This window comes from Cryptotermes secundus, unplaced genomic scaffold (genome assembly GCF_002891405.2).
Source record: "Cryptotermes secundus unplaced genomic scaffold, Csec_1.0 scaffold938, whole genome shotgun sequence".
Taxonomy (NCBI): Eukaryota; Metazoa; Arthropoda; class Insecta; order Blattodea; family Kalotermitidae; genus Cryptotermes; species Cryptotermes secundus.
In genome coordinates this window covers 178226-198322 of record NW_019737398.1, presented here as the reverse complement: position 1 = coordinate 198322, position 20097 = coordinate 178226, and the positions used below count along the sequence as shown (strand labels likewise).

Here is a 20097-nt window from a genome sequence, read left to right as displayed (position 1 = left end):
GATTATACCTCGCTTCGACTACGACCTTTACCTTCAAAATATTTTCAATGCTATCATCGGACCCTACGCAATCTCGACACTGAAGGAGCTGTGATATAAACCAACAAATCGCAGTCTCAATTTTCCTTCTTGTTTGATAAACTTAGTTATATCTTCTCACTTAGCTCAGTTGGTAAGCGGCCTCCGTAGTCTAGGGGTAACGTTCCCACCTCATGACTCAAGATACGCGGGTTCAAAGCCGGCGGAGGTCATGGAATTTTTAAGGGCGGAAAAATTCAGGGAACAAGTCCTGCGGGAGGGACTTTAAGCCGTGGGTCCCGTGTCGTAGCTTTACGGCACGTAAAAGATCCTCATGTCTCTAGGAGACCTCTGAGCTAAATTAGGTAAAAAGTTTCCCGCCCAAGTAGTTTCCAATGCCTCCGGTAGATGGGTAAGCATCGGGTACCTCAGCCAGCCTCGCTGATAGCGAGTACCAGTACCGTCAGGGTATGGAGACTGGTAGAATATTAAAGGGGGATGTACAATAGACTATTAGTCGCGGTGCATGGGGAAACCCAACCCCTCCAATAGTAATAATCATAATAATAGCTCAGTTGGTATAGCGAAGGGCTACGGGTTGGAGGACGGGGATTCGATTCTCGGCGGGGTCATGACTTTTCCCTTCTTAATAGAGTCAATACCGACACTGGGGCCCACCCAACCTTCTATTCAGTGGGATTAATGAAGCAAAAGGTAGTCCTAAAGACAAAAAAAAAAACTTAGTAAACAAATAAATGGAAAATGTAATAATACAGGTAGTGCTGATAAAAAAACACAAAAAAATATCACTGCAGCAATTTTTTTCTGTGTAAAGCTGAAATCCAACGTCTCCTTCATCCAGCTCAAGCGTGGTTTCAGTCTCTCCAGCTGCCCTCAACACAGACTGAAAGTCCTCTTGCTCTAATCCTTGAAGCTCCTAAATGGAATGTATCTCATGTATTCAACTATGAACAGACTTTTCTATATTTTATATTTCGATCCAGATTAACTACAACCGGATTAGCGAGGTCTACCGTAACTCTTTCATCCAAAAAGTTTTACTCTCAGTTCTGGTGCCACTAATCTCAATTAGTCTCCTTCAGTCCACTTAATTATCCAATTTACTCTGTTGTGTAATAAGATGTCTTTATTGGGGCTGACTCTACTTTGGATAGAAGAGAATTTTAATGACGTCATGGAAGTTGGTGCTGAAACTGGAAGTAAATAAAGATGACGCGTCTTTAATTCCAAGTCGAAATTTTGACATCAAAGCGCTAACATTCTCAAGTTTAATTTTCGTATGATCTTGCAGTGGGACATGAAAACGCTATCTTGCGTAGCTGTGGGGTGTAACGGGCGCGCACAGACCGCAGCGCATGCTCTATCCTGCACGCTCATGAACCAATTTACCAAATCGGTTATTTTCTGGTTGTTTTTGCGTTTTTAGTTCATTCAACCTCGAAGAAACCTTAGCCAGTGAGGCCGGTTTCCGAGCAGGCTTTGAACCCATGACCCCCATCTCGAAGCTGGAGAGCTACCCACTCTTTCCTCCAGGTAGAATATACTGAATGTTAACCGTAAATTTATCGCTGTGATTAATTATTTACGTACATATGAAGGCGTATGGGTGAGTGGGAGTATAGATCCACGTATTATTGTCGGCATTAGATGGAGATGATTGGTGACCTTCATGCCTCAGAACCGGTCTGGATGCTGTGGAGAAGAGAAAGGCTCTCAGTCCCTGGCGGGAATAGAACCCCCGTACGTCGGCTTCCCGTTCAGTAAGAGTGGCCGCTGTAGTGACCAGCTGCCTATGCCCCAGGACGTACTGTGCCCTGTATATCTTCCAGCAGGAGATGTGCCTTGTGTTTTGCCTGTCTATTCCATTCGCTCAGAGTTCCTGGATCGATATCCCGCGGCCGGCTGTACTTTACTCTGCGTCCCTAAATCACTCCAAGAATAAGATGCCTGAATGACGTACCTCAAGCTTGCCTTATCCGCAATTCTTAATATCCAATCATTCATCGACGCCTCTCACACAAAGTCGCATCTCATTGAATGCTATATACTTGTGTGGTCGTACATGGCCTTGGTCCTCTTCAAACAGATGGAAATTCTTCTATATTATTCGCTTGCTGCTTCCATATCGTAGAGTGTAGAGCCGTTACTAAGCAACGACCGCGAGATGGGCGGATATACAACGCCTTTTATGGGCAACGGCTCGGTAAACAAGTTCCTGCAGCATACAGACACGAACGCAACAAGAGAAGCGATGTTATACGCAAGGAACAATGTCAGTTGAGACTTAGTTCTGTACGGGAGTTTGTGGAGAGAAGACTTGAGCCGGAAGCGGAGGAACAGCTATTGTTGGAGCCGTTACCAGAAAACGTCTAGTATCAGACTGAGAACACTAGACTGTGTGCTCGAGGGAACTGTATGGTGTGAAAATAGCAACAATCCAAACCCCATCTATAGTAACACATTCACAAGACAATATATTCACTTATAGCTCCCGTAAATCACGCTCTGCCACTCTAAAATTAATATTGAATACGGCGGTAGAGAGGTTACCAATCCTGTTTCGTATTTCAGAGGTCGGGGTTTCAAAACTTGACCCACAGACCGGCTACTTTAACTGAGGTTTCCCGCAGTTGCATCCCAGGCAAATACTGGGATAGTATCTGAAACTTGCCCGCCATGGTTTCCTTCTGCAGCCTCTCCAGTTCATTATCTCCTAAAAGATGGTTACGTCACTAAGCATCGTTTTTAAGAAAAAGAAGGTAAAAATTTTGTGTATATGTAGTAATGTATTATGGCATATTTGCTCAGAGCAAGAACTGTGGAGCCAGAGAAACAGCCGTTGTTAGCGAACGGCTCTGAAATAACGTTTGTTTCTAGGCAACGGCAGCGAAAGAAACAACGGAAGAACGTCCGTTGATGGATAGCAGGGTCTTGATAAGCGAGACTTGAATAGCAACAATACAACAAGCAACAGAGGAACTGTGTTTTCTGTGCGGTCCGTACCGAGATGTTATAACCGAGACGGTTTGGGGCAACCAGTCAGTTGCAAGAGTGCGCAGTTGAAAGTCAGGTTATGAAGAAAAGACTAGGAGGCTAGTGTGAAATGGCAGCCTGCCTGGTAGTTAGTCATTTGAAGCAATGAGGGAATTGTAAGTTTGTACGAGAAGACTTAGTTGGTGCATTTAGTTCAGTTGTGGGATATGTGCCAGACGGTAAGGACGTAAGTGGACATCCTTAAAATCCGTTACCAGGAAACGACTAGTGAAGACTGTAACATACTGAGAACACTACTCTGCGTGCTCTAGTAATTTATAAAGTGGCAAATAAAACTAACATCAAATCCAAAACACCGCCGAGAATCACTCAGATATGTGACAGTATTTAAATCGTATTTCGATGAAGGAAAGTGTCCATTAGGAAGATGCAGACGTGCGTGGGAGGATAATATTAAAATATATCTCAGACAGAATGGGGTGGTGTATACTGGATTGATCTGGCTCATGATAGGAACTACTAGAGGGCTCTTGTAAACACGTTAATGAAAATTCGGGTCCCATAAAATATTTAAAACAACGTTTCGGAGACTGAATTACGTCTCAGTCTACAGGTAAAAACCTACTAACTTGGGGCCAATCGATACAGCTAGCCACCTATGTCTGAAAATATAATAATTTAATTAATATACAATCGTCACAGACTTTCCGATCTTTTTTACAGCTGTCACCTGAATCATCAGTCGCCTGAGTGCTGGAGTGTGCTATCTCTACTTCCGTGCGAAAATGATATAAAGCAGTCTTCTGATCATCCATATTGTCTTGCACTATGTCCACATACTTCCATAGGTTTACTGGATTTGAATGCGCGAGTTTTACACTGCAGTTGACAACCTACCGTCAAACCCAGTTTCCTGAAAACCCACTTTTTTTTTGCTAGTGGGGTGGGACTAAGTCCCTTGTACTGTGGCCACTTCTGGCCTATTGTACCAGCCCCAGATGATAGGTGAGGGCGATTGTGGAGCAAATGGTGGAATGAAGATTGGCAGGGGAAACCGAAGTACTCAGAGAAAACCTGCCCCAGCGCCACTTTGTCCACCATAAATCCAACTTGACCATACCAGGGATCGAACCCAGGCCACCGCGGTGGGAAGCCAGCGAGTAACCGCTTGAGCTATGGCGCGGCCTTCTTGTTAGTTACTCGGACCAAGATGCAACAGTGAAGCTGCCTTAGTTAATCGTTTGGCTTATGGTTGAACCCTAAAGGTGCAGGCAGTATGCTGCTCCGAAAGTGATTTTTTTGCTAGTTTTTTGCTTGAATTCCTCTCCGACCCTGAAGATGGAGTCACTATGTTCCTTCGAAGCGTCAGTGGAGCTGCCTGCTTCTTTCTGATTGTTTTAAGTGCTCACTCTTCTTCTCTGAAAATGGAGGTCGGATGTTCCTCCGAAACGTTGTTGAAACTGCCTGCTTCTTGTTAGTTACTTGCTTGGCTTAATTTTCGTCTATGAAATACGTTCCACAGAAACGTCGGTAAAGTTTATCGGAGTACACGGCTTCGAATCCCAGAAGATCTTACTGTTCCCTGCCTATCCTCGTGACTTCCACAATTCAGACAATTTATGCCGTTTTAGGATTAGCAACTGCAATTCATTGCCGTAGCCTGGTATGTTGACTGGTCGTTCCCTTTCGTGTGTAACTTGATACAAACTAATTATTTGTAATCTCATCCAAAGGACACAAATGTATAATTATGACGCAAGTCGGATATGATTCCACGTTATACAGGATTTATGTTTACACGAATGTCAAACAGTTCATGTTCCATTGCTGAAACTGACCATAAAACAAAGAGATCACAGGAAATATAATATTTACCCTGAGTAATGAAAAACGCACTGAGGAAATCTAGCCCTTCGCGTCACGTGATGTCATAACCAGGAGGAGGGGTATATAAGTTCGAATTTAATTCTTGTTCTTTGATGACGGAGAATATGGGCAAAGCAAGAGCCCTCCCCCCAACAAGATATCAGACACGGGGAAGCTCCCTTGGAGACTTACTAAATTATGTTAAAAAGCAAATTTCTAGTAAGAGACAACTTGAAATGCGCATAACGTACAAAATTATTCTATATAGCACGAAAATTCCGTAATAAATCTAAACTACTGTATTTATTTGTGAGGAGTCCTATTTTCTGCGATATACCGCCGTGTACTCCACTGAAAACCAACGGATATTTCGTAGGAACATAACGACTCCATTTTCAGGGTGAAATAATAAACCAAGCAAGAAACCAGCACAACGCATGCAGCATGCTTTTGATATTATCCTCCGAAACGTCGGTTGACTTTCAACTGACTTCACGGTGTTTTATACTAGAAAACAGAGCTCTTCATAACCACCGCTGAGAGAAGTTCATACCGTACAAATTTATTTTCGTATGATTCATTTTAGTGCCCCATTAGCGAGTCAGGCAATGTGACGTCGAGCGGAAGAAAATTAATGACTGGAAACCTGTAAAGAATGTGGAAAAAATCTGTCGTGGCCTATTCCAAGATACTATCCGACATTCGCCCAGAGGTACTGAGACAAACCACAAAAACCGCAGTCAGTGTAGTGGTTGTTTAAGCCGAGTTTCGAAAAAACACCTCCCCAAGACAAACGAGAAGTATTACCATCTGAGGCAACGTAGTCGGTTTCCAGTGTACGCTGACATCATATCTGAATACCTCATGGCGGCGACTATGTGTCTTCTGGGGTGTGTTGCCTTGTAGTCTGGTTTCAGTGGAACCTACTGTTTTCATCTTCACTACCCTGAAGACGGAAATATCGGAGGATTGACTGTGTTTTGTTGGTAAGACAAAGGAGAAGTATCCCCATAGTACCAGTGTGCATCTATCGCCTACCCTCGCCGTAAGAAATTTGTGTCTGATATAGGCCAGTCTTGCAGTACAGTACAAGTGCGGCGGATTTGAGGGCAAGTTTGAAAAGTATAAAAAACGAGCTTCGCAAAGCCCGATTTGTACCACAGTGTTTCTGATTTATGTGGCTTCATGCATGTTCAACAGATGACAGTCGCTGAGTACGTTGCATATAGGAAGTGGGCTTAACAGGATTGAATCCTAGCAAAGAAAGTTTATACAGTAACATAAAACAATGGAATATTGTAATTAAACGAATGTAATTGGCATACCTTCTATACACATTATCATCATCATCATCATCATCATCATCATTATGACTCTACAGCCCTTGGTTGGGCCTTGGCCGCTTTTTCAGTTTCTTGATCCTATACGCAGTAGGTTGGACTCCTTGGATGGGGGATCAGCTTGTGGGATATCGTATGATGATCTTCACCACACGCGCTTCCAGTCACGTCGGGGTCACCAATGTGGGCAGCTCCCACATCACCCCCCACGGAGATGGTTACTCAGCTGTTGAAGCGATCAGGAAAAGGTTTGCTTACTCAGCGCGGTCGCTGGTGTGGTGAGGCGGTAGCTACGCCAGTTGCCCAGTGCGTCGGGCATGACCGCCGGTGAGTCCGAGGCAGCCGAGTTGCCCAGCGAGTCGGGTGTGAGACCGCCGGACAGCCGAGGCAGCCATTCCTGGCGTAGCGCAGAGCCGAAGATTCCGAAGACCGAGCGCTGGAGTGGAGAGGCGGAAGCTACTAGCGCGCATAATGATGTAGATGCCGGCTAGCCGCAAACGCTGTATAAATGCGAACGTTTGAAGCAATGTGATTGGTTAGCGCGCGTGATGGTGAAAAGTGAGCTGAATAGCGAGCGTTGCAGAAATGCGTGATAATGTGGGATGTTCCCACAAGCTCATTGCAAGGCCTCTACCCATACACAGAACAACATAAACACAGAATAAAGGCACACAATACAGACACCCATGCCTTGAGTGGCATTCGAACCCACGATCCCAGAAATCGAGCGAGCGAAGACAGTTCATGCCTTAGACCGCGAGGCCACTGCAATCGGCTTCCGTATACGTATGCAACGCATCATATTTGCGCATACTGTACTCTGTTGGACACTTTACTAAAAGGTAGCATTAGAAACATGCGCGAATGTAAAGCGCAGTAATTATTTAAATGTAGGATTTGAATAGAGAATACAGCGCACAATATTCGTATAGCAATAAATACGGAAATCGAGAGATGGGAGACAGATCATGGAGTTCAGCGGGTCTGTCTTATCGAGAAGAGGATATATTCTTTGAGGGGCACATGATGAACGCCCGGTATTAATACTCTATTGATGATAGGGAGTTCATAATACTCCAATAAGCATACGTGACGTGACGGCTGAAATCCGAAAGAAAAGTCAAACGACTGTGCTGGCAAGGTCCACCAGCAATTTACTGGACTGGATTTGACTTCTGTTAGTCGGCGAGCAGTGGCGATAGCGGTCCGAGGGCTCCCAGAGCCATCAGACAGTAAAATATGGTCATGAGTCCTGTAGGACTCGGAATCAAGAATCACTGCTGGCGAGGGCCAGCAGCAATTTAGCAGTCAGTCGAATCAGTCGGTTGTCAGCTAGCAAGAACGTGGGCAAGTTACTGGAGCAATAGCCATTGTTAGTAACCGATACCTAGCAACGACTATTGAAGACATAACAGTGAGAAGACTTAGTGTGTGCTGTAGTCATCTGTAGTGTGTGTAAATCGGTGCAAGTGTTATGATTATTTGTAGTTACAAGCTCTAATTTTTCAGCAAATTCAATTATAAATTCAAACGCCTATGTCTAGTCGCTAACACGAGGCAATATTCTTTCTGGAGTGCAGGATCCAAACCCGCTGTTAATATTCTAGTGACGATCGGGAGCTCGTAATAATCAAATCAACTTAAGTACCAGTCTCTTCGACGCATCTTGAATCAGGTTCATTAAGCAACCGGCTACAATGTTAGGGGCTGACTCCGTGTATGCAATTCAATTTCAGACTATTCTCAGTGGAACAGACAGAAATCCATACATGTGGACTACTGCCCCCTTACTCATGATACATCATGCAATCAAACTCACTGCAGGTAAAGATAAGGTAGATTCTGACCGCTGAGAGAGACAAATAAGTCATTAAGGACCCCTACGAAACGTGAGCGTTACACAAACTGAGAGCAAAAGGGGATGAATAACATGAACTGAGCTTCTACTACAATGGACTAACCCTTCGCAAGCCACTGGCTGAATAGGCCAACTCAGGTTTCTGGCATTACAATTATCATAACTGAACACACTGGATAGTTGTAAATCAGTTAGTACAGCATTTCTTCCAATATATGACATCAAGTGTGACATGCGATATTTAAAGCAATAGTAGGCTTTCATTAACCTATACGCGTGATCGTTTCAAGGTCATTTTAGGAAATAATTGGGGATTCTCTTTGCAACTGCATACATCCCCAGATAACTGTGGTTTTTGTATCAGTTATTTACATGGCGGAGCTTGGTAGTCGAAGAGTTTATACGAAGTGTCCCAGGAGAGGTCAACATTCTGGAAGGTCGTAGTATTTTAAGCAAAAAATGTGTATGTATCCAAACGGTTTCCGAGAGAGATATATTTCACTGTACAGTGCACTGTACGTACATTGTACAGACGAGCAACACGCCATGTACTCACAAGACTTGTGCATTGATACTGACGGTGGAATTTACTAGGTAAACTGTACCAACTTTATCACTTGAAAAATAAATACAGGTATTAGAAGCAGTACGTAATATATCTTTCTCGTCAACAACTTTGGAACTGTACAGTGAAATACGTGTAGCTCTATTTTGGAAACCATTCTGAATAGGATACATGTACATATAATTTTTTCTTAGAGTGGCCGATACTATGAACTCCTAGACCTTTACTACTGGAACATCCTGTATATTTTTAAAATTATTTCCATTTCCCATATCTCTTTGTCATCGATGTCCATTTATTGTGCATACAAATCTAATATACCAAAGCTCAACACATTATAGGTATCACACTGCATGAAACCTCTTTCTTCATCTTTAACTCTGAACACGGGGGCGGCGAGCTACTCCGAAACGTTTCACTAACTTACAAGACTACACAGCTTGACAACGTAGATCTCCAAAGTCATCGCTGTGAGACCCGACTCTCACAAACTTTATTTTTCTTTCAATCTTATTACTTTCGAACGGAGTTGATGATATCAGTTTATTGGAAAGTTTTAACCAAAGTCCATAAGTATCGCCAACCTAAAACACATTTTACAGGTTCATGATGATTGCGCAGTAGGTACAGAGACTGGCTACGGGCTTGACGCCGAATTGTTGAGTTCGATTCCAGGTAGGTTCAAGATTTCTCCTATTGACGTCGTCCCGACGGGTTCTAGGGCTCACACAGCCTCCTATCCAATGGGAACCCTGGTTCTTTCCTCGGGGGTAAAGTGGCCGGGGCATGTAGCTGACCACTCACCTCCAACAAATTGCGGGTCAAGAATAAGTGGATCTATTCATCCACTTCATCATACGCCTTCATGGCGTAGTGCTTAATTAGTTAAAGACAGGGAATTTTACGTTTTTTTTACCTTTTACCTGATTCAGTGAAGTCCACTTCCATTTTATTCTTACAGTACGAAAATGTATATCCTATAGTGAGCCAAAATGATCAGTTTTCTTTTTACGTAGAATTGCTAAGCTGATTTCAGACGATCGAGTCCGCGACTAAAATGCAAAGGAAGAGCGACTCCTTCATTTATCACTGGAATTAAAGTGACATTGAAAAGGCCGTATCAAAAAATATTGCGGTGAAATGCAGGGCTATCCTAGTCCGTACTCCAGAGGTTCGGCTTTGAAATTTCGGCTAGGGGACCGACCATTTTGACTGAGCATTTTCATGGTTTTCTACATTCCCTCCAGACAAATGATAGGATAATACCTCAAATTATGCTCCGACTGCATCCTTCCACGTCCTTATAATTCATTAATCATCCAATCATTCGAAGCTACACAGATTTCTAAAGTAAATTTGAGGGTCCGTCACAATGACACACTGATGCGTACCCTTAAGACATTATTGTAAAGTTACTAAAGTCTAGCAACATATTGCCAAGTGTTAGCGACTAGACACGGGATTTGGGTTGGTGATTGGATTTATTGGGCTCCTCTTGACTACAGGTGACTATAACCGTTTCGTGCATCTACACAGTCTACAAATCTGCAGTACATAATTTCTGTTTCCACAAGGCGCTGCTAGGTAACAGCCCCTAGGAATGGGCATTCCTCTCTTCGGTACCCACGTCCTTGTTGGATGGCGACTGCCTCACAACTCACCCATGATGGCAGCTGGCTAAGTGTCTGTCGGTCGTGTAAATTACTGCTGGTCCTCGTCAGCACAGCAGTTCTTCGTTTCAAGTCCCATTGGGATCCATGAACAAGATTTTTGTTCTCTTCTAGACATGTAGGTGTTTAGAATTGGGGCCTCTTTTCAACGAGAGGAGGGGTCTGACTACTACCGGTTACTCTCCCACTACTGGGGGTGACTCAAGCAGGCACACACTGACTGGCCCCTTCCTCCACCCCTCCCCCCACATACACTCAGACTGACTGACTGACTGACTGCTAAATTGCTGCTGATTTTTTCGGGTGGTCAGTCGGTTTCATTGCTGCTGTCCCTCGCCAGCACATTTTTTTTTATTTCGGGTCCCCTCGGGACTCATGACCATATTTTTGTTCTTTCCAAACTTTTATATGTTTTGAAATGGGGCCTCTTCTTGAACGAGAGGAGGCGTTTGAATACTGCTGGTCACTCCTCTTCTACTGGGGATGATTCGAGCGGGCACTCACTCACTGACTGACCTCAACACACGTATATACACATAATCAGAGTTAGTTTATGACTGGCGGTTTACCGCAAATCAGCTCATCTTGACACCAAGCACCATGAGGATAACGACCAGATTCTTTATAGCAACTGAACCCTTGCGGTTATAGCCCTTATGTAACATTCTGCCGAGAGAAGGGGGTTGTTTCTTATGAATAGGTTTCACCTTTGTCAAGTGTACGTATCGCATGTCATTGAAAATTCTTTCGTTTGCATTATATACTCGCACAAGTCCTCTGCCAATACAGGCTTTGCGAAGCAGATATTGCCTGTCTTACGTATCTTATGCTACAACGGCAACTTAGCCACTTGAACGGTCGTAAGCTTGACCACCTCCAAGTTGAAGCCACAAATATATTCTGTCTGGTTTAGCCTTGTCCGCGAACATGTTCATTCTCATGATTTTGCATGACTTCTGCTTGTCGCCTGCACAGTTTTGGTATATAATCGTATAGCTATGGAAGGTTGACAGCCGTGTGAAAATCGCGAACCGGTGTGCCTTGGAAAATTTCCAGTGGTGCGGAGAGCCTTGATTTGCAGGCGATGCAATTTTAAGAGGTAGTTAGTTAGTTATTTAGAGAGGGTGGGTTTCCCCATGCACTGCGACCAGTTTGATCTATTGTGCTTCCCCCTATGATATTCTACCAGTCTCTTTGCCCTACCGATAAATGGTGCGTACCATCAGTCCCGCCGAGCAAGCGAGTTCGGCCACTTGCTTAGCGGTGTCTATAATGCTTCCCCCATCTATCAGAGGCCTTAGAGACTACTGTTGGGCGGGAAACGTCCTGGAATTTGGCTCAGTGATCCCCTTTGGGGATATGAGGTTCTTTACGTGCCGTAAAGTTACGACACGGGACACACAGCTTAAAGTCCCTCCCGGAAGCCTTGTTCCCTGAATTTTTCCGTCCTTAAAAATTCGACCATCTCCGCCGGGTATTTGAACCCGCGTACCACGAGTCATGAGGTGGGAACGTTACCTCTAGACTACGGAGGCCGCTATTTTAAGAGGTATGTGTCTGCAGTTAATTCCTAAGCGGGGCAAGCATAAATAATTACTGATCTGATCAGTGCCTTATGGAGGGTTAGTATAATGTTGGCGCTTAAACGCTCAATCCTGAACAGCGAGTACATTCTAATGAATGTTCTGAAGGCCCTGGTTTCAATCATTTCTATGTACAGTCGCCATGTAATCCTCTTATAGAAGATTACACTAAGATATTTTACATAATTGACGAAGGGGATATTCCGTCCATTCAGTGTAAGATGGAACCTCAGGGGGGCCTAAGTCCATGAGAAAAGTAGACGGCCTGAGTCTTATCTTCATTGATTTTTATGTTCCAGGGCTCAAACCACGTATCAATAGCATTGAGACTTCGCTGCAGCTTTATGAGAACGCAACCCCGTTTGCGCCAACCAGGCTCTCGCTATACACACTCGGCACGGACTGGACAGAAAACACTGTTCGCAACAGTTCTGTTGTCGCGGGCCGTTGCCTAACTATGATTCACTTGTTTACCGAGCCGTTACCACGCAACGGATAATGTTTAAGTAGTCATATCACAGTATCATGGCAAAGAAAATAGGCATATCGGAGATCTAATTGAACTCACAGAACTTTCTTCCGTAAGGTTTCCCTGCTCAAGGTATGAGTACGACGTAGCCTCAGAGATGTTTAAACAGCAAATTGCAGTATGTTTAAATAGAGCTCAAAGAAAATAAATAAGAACAGGTTATAAGAATCATAAATGTAGGGAGTATATTTATAAACCACCTAGTGGAAAGCGTGGTCGACTTTTACGCGGGGCAACCTACTCCCTGCTTTCTGCATTGTTTCTGCTAGTGGCCACCGGTTTTGTTATATACCGTATTTACGCATGTATAGACAGCGTGCGTGTATAGGCCGCAGCACAATTTTCAGAGAGAAATTATAGAAAAAATTATTTTCTTGGAATATTATTTCAGGAGTAGAAATTATTCCGAAATTTGGCAACATTAATTTTTTTTAAATGAAGTGTGANTCACTATTGCATTGAGGGATGCACTGACCATTTTTCAGATATAGAAGTGTTACTCATTGGTATATGCACTTGATTCACTTGCAGTAATGATCGTTCTGACATTATTTAACGTAGTCTTTCTTGAGAAACGAACAGTCGACAAGCTAGCCGAAAACTTCTCCACCTTCAATGAAACCCAAAGGTTCGTTATTGTGTTTACAAGAAGCTCATAAATGGTCTGTATCCTGAGCCTGATTAATCAATCCACATCCCCTATGCTATTTCCTGAAGATGAATTCTAATACAATGCTTAATGTTTACTAAAATCTGAAGGCTTGTGAGATGTGTTATTAAACTGATACACATATTGGAAATACTCGTTTTCGGTTAAAAGACGGAAAGTTACGGAAACTGGCTTTATGCCAGGGTACGTGGATTCCATTACACGGGCCGAACAGAGCAGAGACCGAAAAAGTTGTTGTAGCTGTAGTTCCCTTGACTTAAATTCGGGAGGTGTGCGGCTCGAATCTCAGACGGTTACCGGCAATTCCGACTGAAGATTTTCGTAATATTCCTCGGTCCTTCCAGGCACGGGCTGAAATACTACCTCGAAATTAGCAACGATCGCTTCTTTCCAAATCATTTCCAATTCATTATTCATCCATCATCCTTCAGTTCTAAACTACATAAAAGTTGTCCCTGCTCTTAATTAGTTAAGCACCATGCCATGAAGACTTATACGGGAGTTGAGGTATAACTCCAACATTTTTTACTTCAGCAGTACATGGAGGTGAGTGGTCAGCTACACGCCCCTGTCGCTTTATCCCCAAGGAAACAGCCCCCGGTATCCATTAAATAAGCGGCTGGGTGGGCCCCAGAACAAGTCTAGATGCTGTGGAGAAGAAAACAAATCTTACAGTGCTGGGAATCAAATCCGTAGCTCCTCAATATACCGACTGAACTGTCATGCTTTCGTCTAAACTACATAGTCTAAGCGCTGTAAGCTAAAGTACAAGTGAAACGGGGAGCATATGCTACAGATTGCACTTCCGGAAAGCTACCTTCCTTTAACCAAGGTGATAAGATGGAAAATGCCCAGGATGTGTCTCGATTTAAGTTTATTGCACTGTTTACAATGGACATCCGTTTCCGATAACAAAATGAGCAATTCAGAACATAATCAATGATATTTCAGTCACGTAACATAAACGCTCCCGCGGGACGCACATAAATACAATATACCAGCCGTTTTCTTGCAGGAGAAGCCGGGATAGCGAGTGGTCTTTTCACTTAACCTCGTCTTTCAGACATGCTCTGCGCCCCATCCAGACTCCTGTCCAATGGATACCGGGGGCCTTTTCCCCGGCACGGAGCTGACCACTCAAATGTAACTAGTGTCGAGGTCTATATATCCAATCCCCCATACGTCTTCGTGATGTAATTAAGCATATGGGCAGCTTTACAGGGAAGTGAACCCGTGAAGTTTCTTTCTGGATGTTCTTTTCACTTAAAGAAGTTCAGGTAACGTCATTAATAACGCAATAGTTGGACGCAACAATAGAAGAACTGTGTTTTCATGAGGTCCGTGGCGAGATATTATAAGCAAGGGACAAAATCAGTTCAGTTTAGAGAGTTCTGCACGGGTGCCTGTGAAGATAGGACCTGAGCGCGTGAAACTGAAGCATCTCCACTCTTAGAAGCCGTTGCCAGGGAACGGCTGGAAAAGGCTCAGCGGGTGTGTTGGTGATTTGTGAATTGTGGAGATTAGCGGTGGCGCTGTAAGTGCTTGTCTTTCCAAGTCGTGTGTACAAGTGGTCAATAAATCTAATATCCAATTTAAACCCTGTCTGTAGTCACACACATACGGCATAGTGCATTCTTATTCAGTATAATCTTCATTATCATTTACTTACTTATTCATGGAGCTGAGCCCTTCTTGAGGATCCGCAAATTCTGCAGCTACTCAAGAATTTCCCAGCATTTTATGGAACCAGAAGGTTCATTACCGTGTTCACAAGAGCCCTCCATTGGTTCCTACACTGAGCCAGATCAATCCGATCCACATCCTCCCATCCTATGTCTCTAAGATCCATTTTAATATTGTTCAACCACCTATGTCTTGGTCTTCCTATTGGATCCTTCCTTCTGGCTTTCCCAGCAATACCCTATATTCATTCCTCTTCTCCCCCATTCGTGCTACATGCCCTGCCCATCTCATCCTTTTTTGACTTGATCACTCTAATTATTATTCTATTATCATTTACTTTAAGAAAATGTAATAAATATTATTGCAAATATTATGATTTCTATGTTGATGGAATGAAATTACATGATTTGTCACTGAATATTTATAACAGCCCAAGTCAGAATCTAAGTCACTAATGTTAAGAATGTAGGATAACACTTGGAAGCGAGGTAGCTGCGAGGCAGACTGATAGAAGAGAACCTGTGATCATTCTTTCATTGACTCGACTTCTGTGTACTTTTAGGAATGCATTCAGAAAATATTCCATTGTCTTACCTGGAACCCTACACATAATGTTTATGGACATTGGAAATGTCCAACAAAACTGTGACATAGCTAAATGCCACAAACCATTAGATGATCAGTGGAACAGCAGCGGGTGAATTCAGTAAACAAGAAGGGGAAATAATCCGTAGTGAAATGAACACAAGCGCCACGCCTGTTCTTTGCACGTTCCCACCATAAATTCACATTCGAGGTTACCTACTAATTCATTAAGTTAAAAATTGTTGAAGTTACTTTGGTTAATAATGTTAGTATGAATATTTTCGTCACTATTATTCCTACTGTTAATAAGGTATATGTTATTACTGGTTAGCATAATTACTACTGGTTGCTACAGTTCAGTAATGGCGTTCGTTTCTCTCCCACTTCAGAAGTTCGTGTGTTCACCACACAGTTATTTCCTATTGTATGAAACTGAAGAGGTCTTCAAAGGCGTAAAGTGAGGTATCAAATTTCATCAAAATTAATCAAACGATTCTTAAATTAAAATATAAGTATGGACACCGCCTCTGTGGTCGAGTGGTCAGAGTTCCTGGCTACAGATCCAGAGGTCCGGGTTCGATTCCCGGCGCTACCAGATTTGCTGAGCAGTAGTGGGTCTGGAACGGGGAGGATAACTGAATAGCTATTTCAAGGAAACACCGGCTCCGGTCTAGAAAAACGAAATTAACGGCAGTGGGGATTCGTCACGCTGACCACGCGACACCCTCTACCCGCAAAAGTTGGCATTAACTTCGCCGACAAAGGGCGGTCGCTCGGTCAGTATAGCTCGCTTGCGGACTAAAACCACGGAGTTTGTTTGTATGGACGGTGAGATGATACTGAATGCAGACCATGTAAGAATATGGATTTAGGAGGGTGTCGTGTTCTGTTTCATGGCAAGACTGGAGAAGAGGGGACCATAAACTTGAACTTAGCAGCCCTTTCCTAAGATTCATGATATCAAAACTGTGGATCTCCTACCTTTCATCTTCCTGTTCTTCGCCTCGACGTTAAGCAACGCTATGAGGACGACGCTGACGACTGCAACTCCAGTGAAGAGAAGTACCACTTGACCTGGCGTCTCGAAGCGGGTCATGGCGAGTATACTTGTTATGCCCTCTAGCAGCACATAACACTCACCACTTCACGTTAAAGTACAAACTATGAATTTATCTCTGTAGACGCCACTGTCCACTAATGCTGTATACAAGAGTACGTCTTGTCCTTGTCATTCACTTCATATTCAAGTCACCAGATGTCGGTCCTGTTCTTGTTAAGCTCTTCAAATATGGTATTTAACTCAGATTCAGAGGCAAATAGTTCCTCCTCGGCGAAAAATGTTCAAGGTTTTCACTTTCATAAACTCGCCCTCAAAGACCAGCCTGCAATGTAACAAAACAACGTTTGCTTAAACATTATATTCGGCAGAAATAATCAGAACGGGAGGTACACTTATCTCCAAGGGCCCATATTACAATATGTGAGATTTCAGTTTCTCCTGGTGGTATCAAGTTTACCGAAAATTGGTTCCCCTGCAGAGACAGTGTCCGGACCTACTCTCGGGTCCAGCCAACCTCCTATCCAATGGGTACGGGGTGGATGCTATTTATTGGCAGTAAAACGTCCGGGGCGCGAAGCTGATCACTCACCTCCATATAATACCGAGGTGAAAAACGCCTGGAGTTATACTGCCACTTCTCCATACATATTCATGGCGTAGTGCTTAAGAGCAATTGGATTACACCCCTTTCATGTTGTTCTTACATGGCATTGTACATGTTAGTGGTTAGACACGAGATTTGAGCTCAATACTGATTTTATTGAAAGCTTATTATGCGTTAACTACAAACAGCTAGAGGCATTTCACTAACCTACAAACTCTACAAATAACTAAAGCGCACCCCAAGTTTTCTCAGACTGCTATTTCTTCACTAATCGTTGCTCGGCAGCGGCTTCTAAGAGCGGGGATTCCTATGTTTCCGTGCTCAACGGCTCGCGACTAGCCACCGACATACTTGTTGGCGGGTGAGAGAGAGAGAGAGAGAGAGAAAGTGGGGTACGAACTGCATAGAAAAACAACCATTTCTGGCAGCTCCCCCATTGTTGCGTGTTTATCCGTTGCCGCGGGACTGTGTCTACCGTACCGTTGCCTAGCAATGACCGTCACTTCTGGCTCATTCTTCGGCTTGCAGGAATCACGTGACAAAATATGCCTGTTTTAACCCACTGGGACAATAATCTGGAGTTCGCTTCAATCATAAATAATTCCACGGGGTCAGCGTCAATCTTGTGAAGCTACCATTCTCTGGGTTCCCCGACAAATTCCCAGCACGTTATAAAATCCTATTCGTCACTGGGATCTCCCATGTAGCGTCCTGAATATCAGTTCACACCCTCCCGTCCTTCCGCTTGAATATCGATTTTAACATTATTATTCCAGTCAAACTTAGGTCTTCAGAGAGGTCTCTTTCTTTCAGGTTTTCGAACAATACTTTGTATGAATTTCAACCCTCCCATGAGTGCTACTTACCCGGGTCACCTCATTCTCCTTGACTTCGCCATTCTAATAATGTTCGAAGAGGTGAAAATTATGAAACATCTCTTTGTATAGTTTTCTTCATCCTCCAATCACTTCCTCTAGCTTAGGTCCTGAACACATGTTCAAGAACACCCCCAGTCAATGTTATCTTAATATGAGACACCGAATTTATCACGCATCTGTTACAATCATTGGACAAAAATGCGCATGTCTGCATTTTATCAAATATTAATGGCCTTTGTTTAGGGTCAAGTTGCGACTGATTGAAGTTATGCCAGAGCAGAGCTCATCAGCCCGTATGAAATACGGTTTTATGCATATATCTACATTATTTATGGGTTCTCTACAGTCAGCACTCGACTAGGAATATGGACTGATCATGACCCGAGATTTGGTACAAATGACTTCGCAGTAAATAATTTTCCCTTGTAAAATATGAACTACAGAAATCTAATGGGAATCCTCTTTCCCGTAACTGCTTTATGATTCTTCATAATGTAGCATGTAGACCCGTTGTTAGGTAATGGCCCGTACAAACCCCACATAGGAACACGGCACGTAATAATAGAAGAGTTGTTGGAAGCGGTGTTCTCTGTGGATACGCTCCGAGGCTATATCACTCGATCAACTGAGTTCAGTTCAGTTAGTGCAATGGAGTGGAGTGAGTTGGTTGGTGAATGATTGAATTAGTTAGAGGAGTGCTGAAGTTCAGTGTTCACGAACTGTAGCTGTTAGACGCTGGTAACTGAGGCACGGGAATAGTTCATGAACCCAGAGTAAGGTGAACGTCTGCCGTCGAAGCCGTTACCAGGCAACTACTGGTGAAGATAAGCAGACTGAAAAGACTTAGTGTGTGCTGTAGTGAATTGCAGAGCGTGTGAATTGGCGATAGCACTATAGTTACATGTAGTTACGTTCTATAAGGGTTCAATACATTCAATTATTAATCAAAACCCCGTCTATAGTCACTCATACAAGTGGCAATGATAACTAGTCCAAGCCGGCTGTAGGCTTATGGCAAGTATACGCAGAAAACTCAAACATGCTCTTTACAATACAAGGAGGCTGACCGGTTTGGCGTTGCAGTAGAGTTCTAGATTTATATTCGAGAAGTAATCGGATTGAATTTCAACAGTTCTTTTGTGGTTTTCCTTAGTGCTTCCAAAAAATCCGGCATTTTATCCCTATTAGGACACGACCCGCTTCCTTCCAAATCCTTTCCAATTCAGTAATCATCCTACATACCATTAGACGCTGTATAATCTACTTACTGACAGCGTGGTAAAAAACTCACAGAAAGCATTGCGTAGGCTTTTTCAGAAATCATATGAACAAAATGGTGATATAGAAATTGAAATATTCAGGGCTATTATAATTGAAAAAATAAATCTCAAGCTAGTAGCCACTATCAATTCGGAAGAGATGTCAAACGTTTCGTAAACCTTCTGTGTCCATTAATTAATTAATTCATTCATTCATCAATAATTCTACAGTCTTTTGTTGGGCCCTGCCCTCTTCTTCAGTTTTGTAATAATTCTTTACACAGACGCTAGAATTCCTTTGACGGGGGATCAGCCCGTCGCAAGATCGGTACCTACACAAAGGACGACATAAACACAGAATAAATGCAGACAGACATCCATGCCTTAAGTATTATTCAACTATCCCAGCGTTCGAGCGAGCGAAGACAGTTCACGCCTTAGACCGCGCGGCTACTGTGACCGGCAGTGTATAAGAATAACATATAAGAATTCAGTTCGTACCTCACACGAAACAGATCCGAACCCACGATCCCGGCTTCCGAGCGAGCGAAGACAGTACATGCCTTAGACCGCTCGGCTACCGTGACCGGCAGTGTATAAGAATAATATATAAGAATTCAGTCCGTACCTCACAGGAAACAGATCCGAACCCACGATCCCGGCTTCCGAGCGAGGGAAGACAGTACATACCTTAGACCGCTCGGCTACCGTGACCGGCAGTGTATAAGAATAATATATAAGAATTCAGTCCGTACCTCACAGGAAACAGATCCGAACCCACGATCCCGGCTTCCGAGCGAGCGAAGACAGTTCACGCCTTAGACCGCGCGGCCACTGTGACCGGCTTCTGTGCCCATAACCTAATTATTTTGGTATCAATACATGCATATGTCCGTGTAGGGGTGACTATAAAT

At 43.5% G+C, this 20097-nt stretch overlaps 1 protein-coding gene across 3 annotated transcripts in view; it reads right to left on the bottom strand.

Annotated features, from left to right (window-relative positions):
• Window positions 1–20097, bottom strand: part of LOC111870377 — a 206653-nt gene that overhangs the window by 171111 nt on the left and 15445 nt on the right. For all 3 annotated transcript variants that reach the window (XR_004513653.1, XM_023862611.2, XM_023862612.2), the window contains exon 2: window positions 16364–16764. Coding sequence is in view for 2 of the 3 variants with exons in the window: in XM_023862611.2 (XP_023718379.1) it covers window positions 16364–16478 (115 nt within the window). In the remaining variant the exon portion in view is untranslated. The remainder of the gene's footprint in view (window positions 1–16363; window positions 16765–20097) is intronic.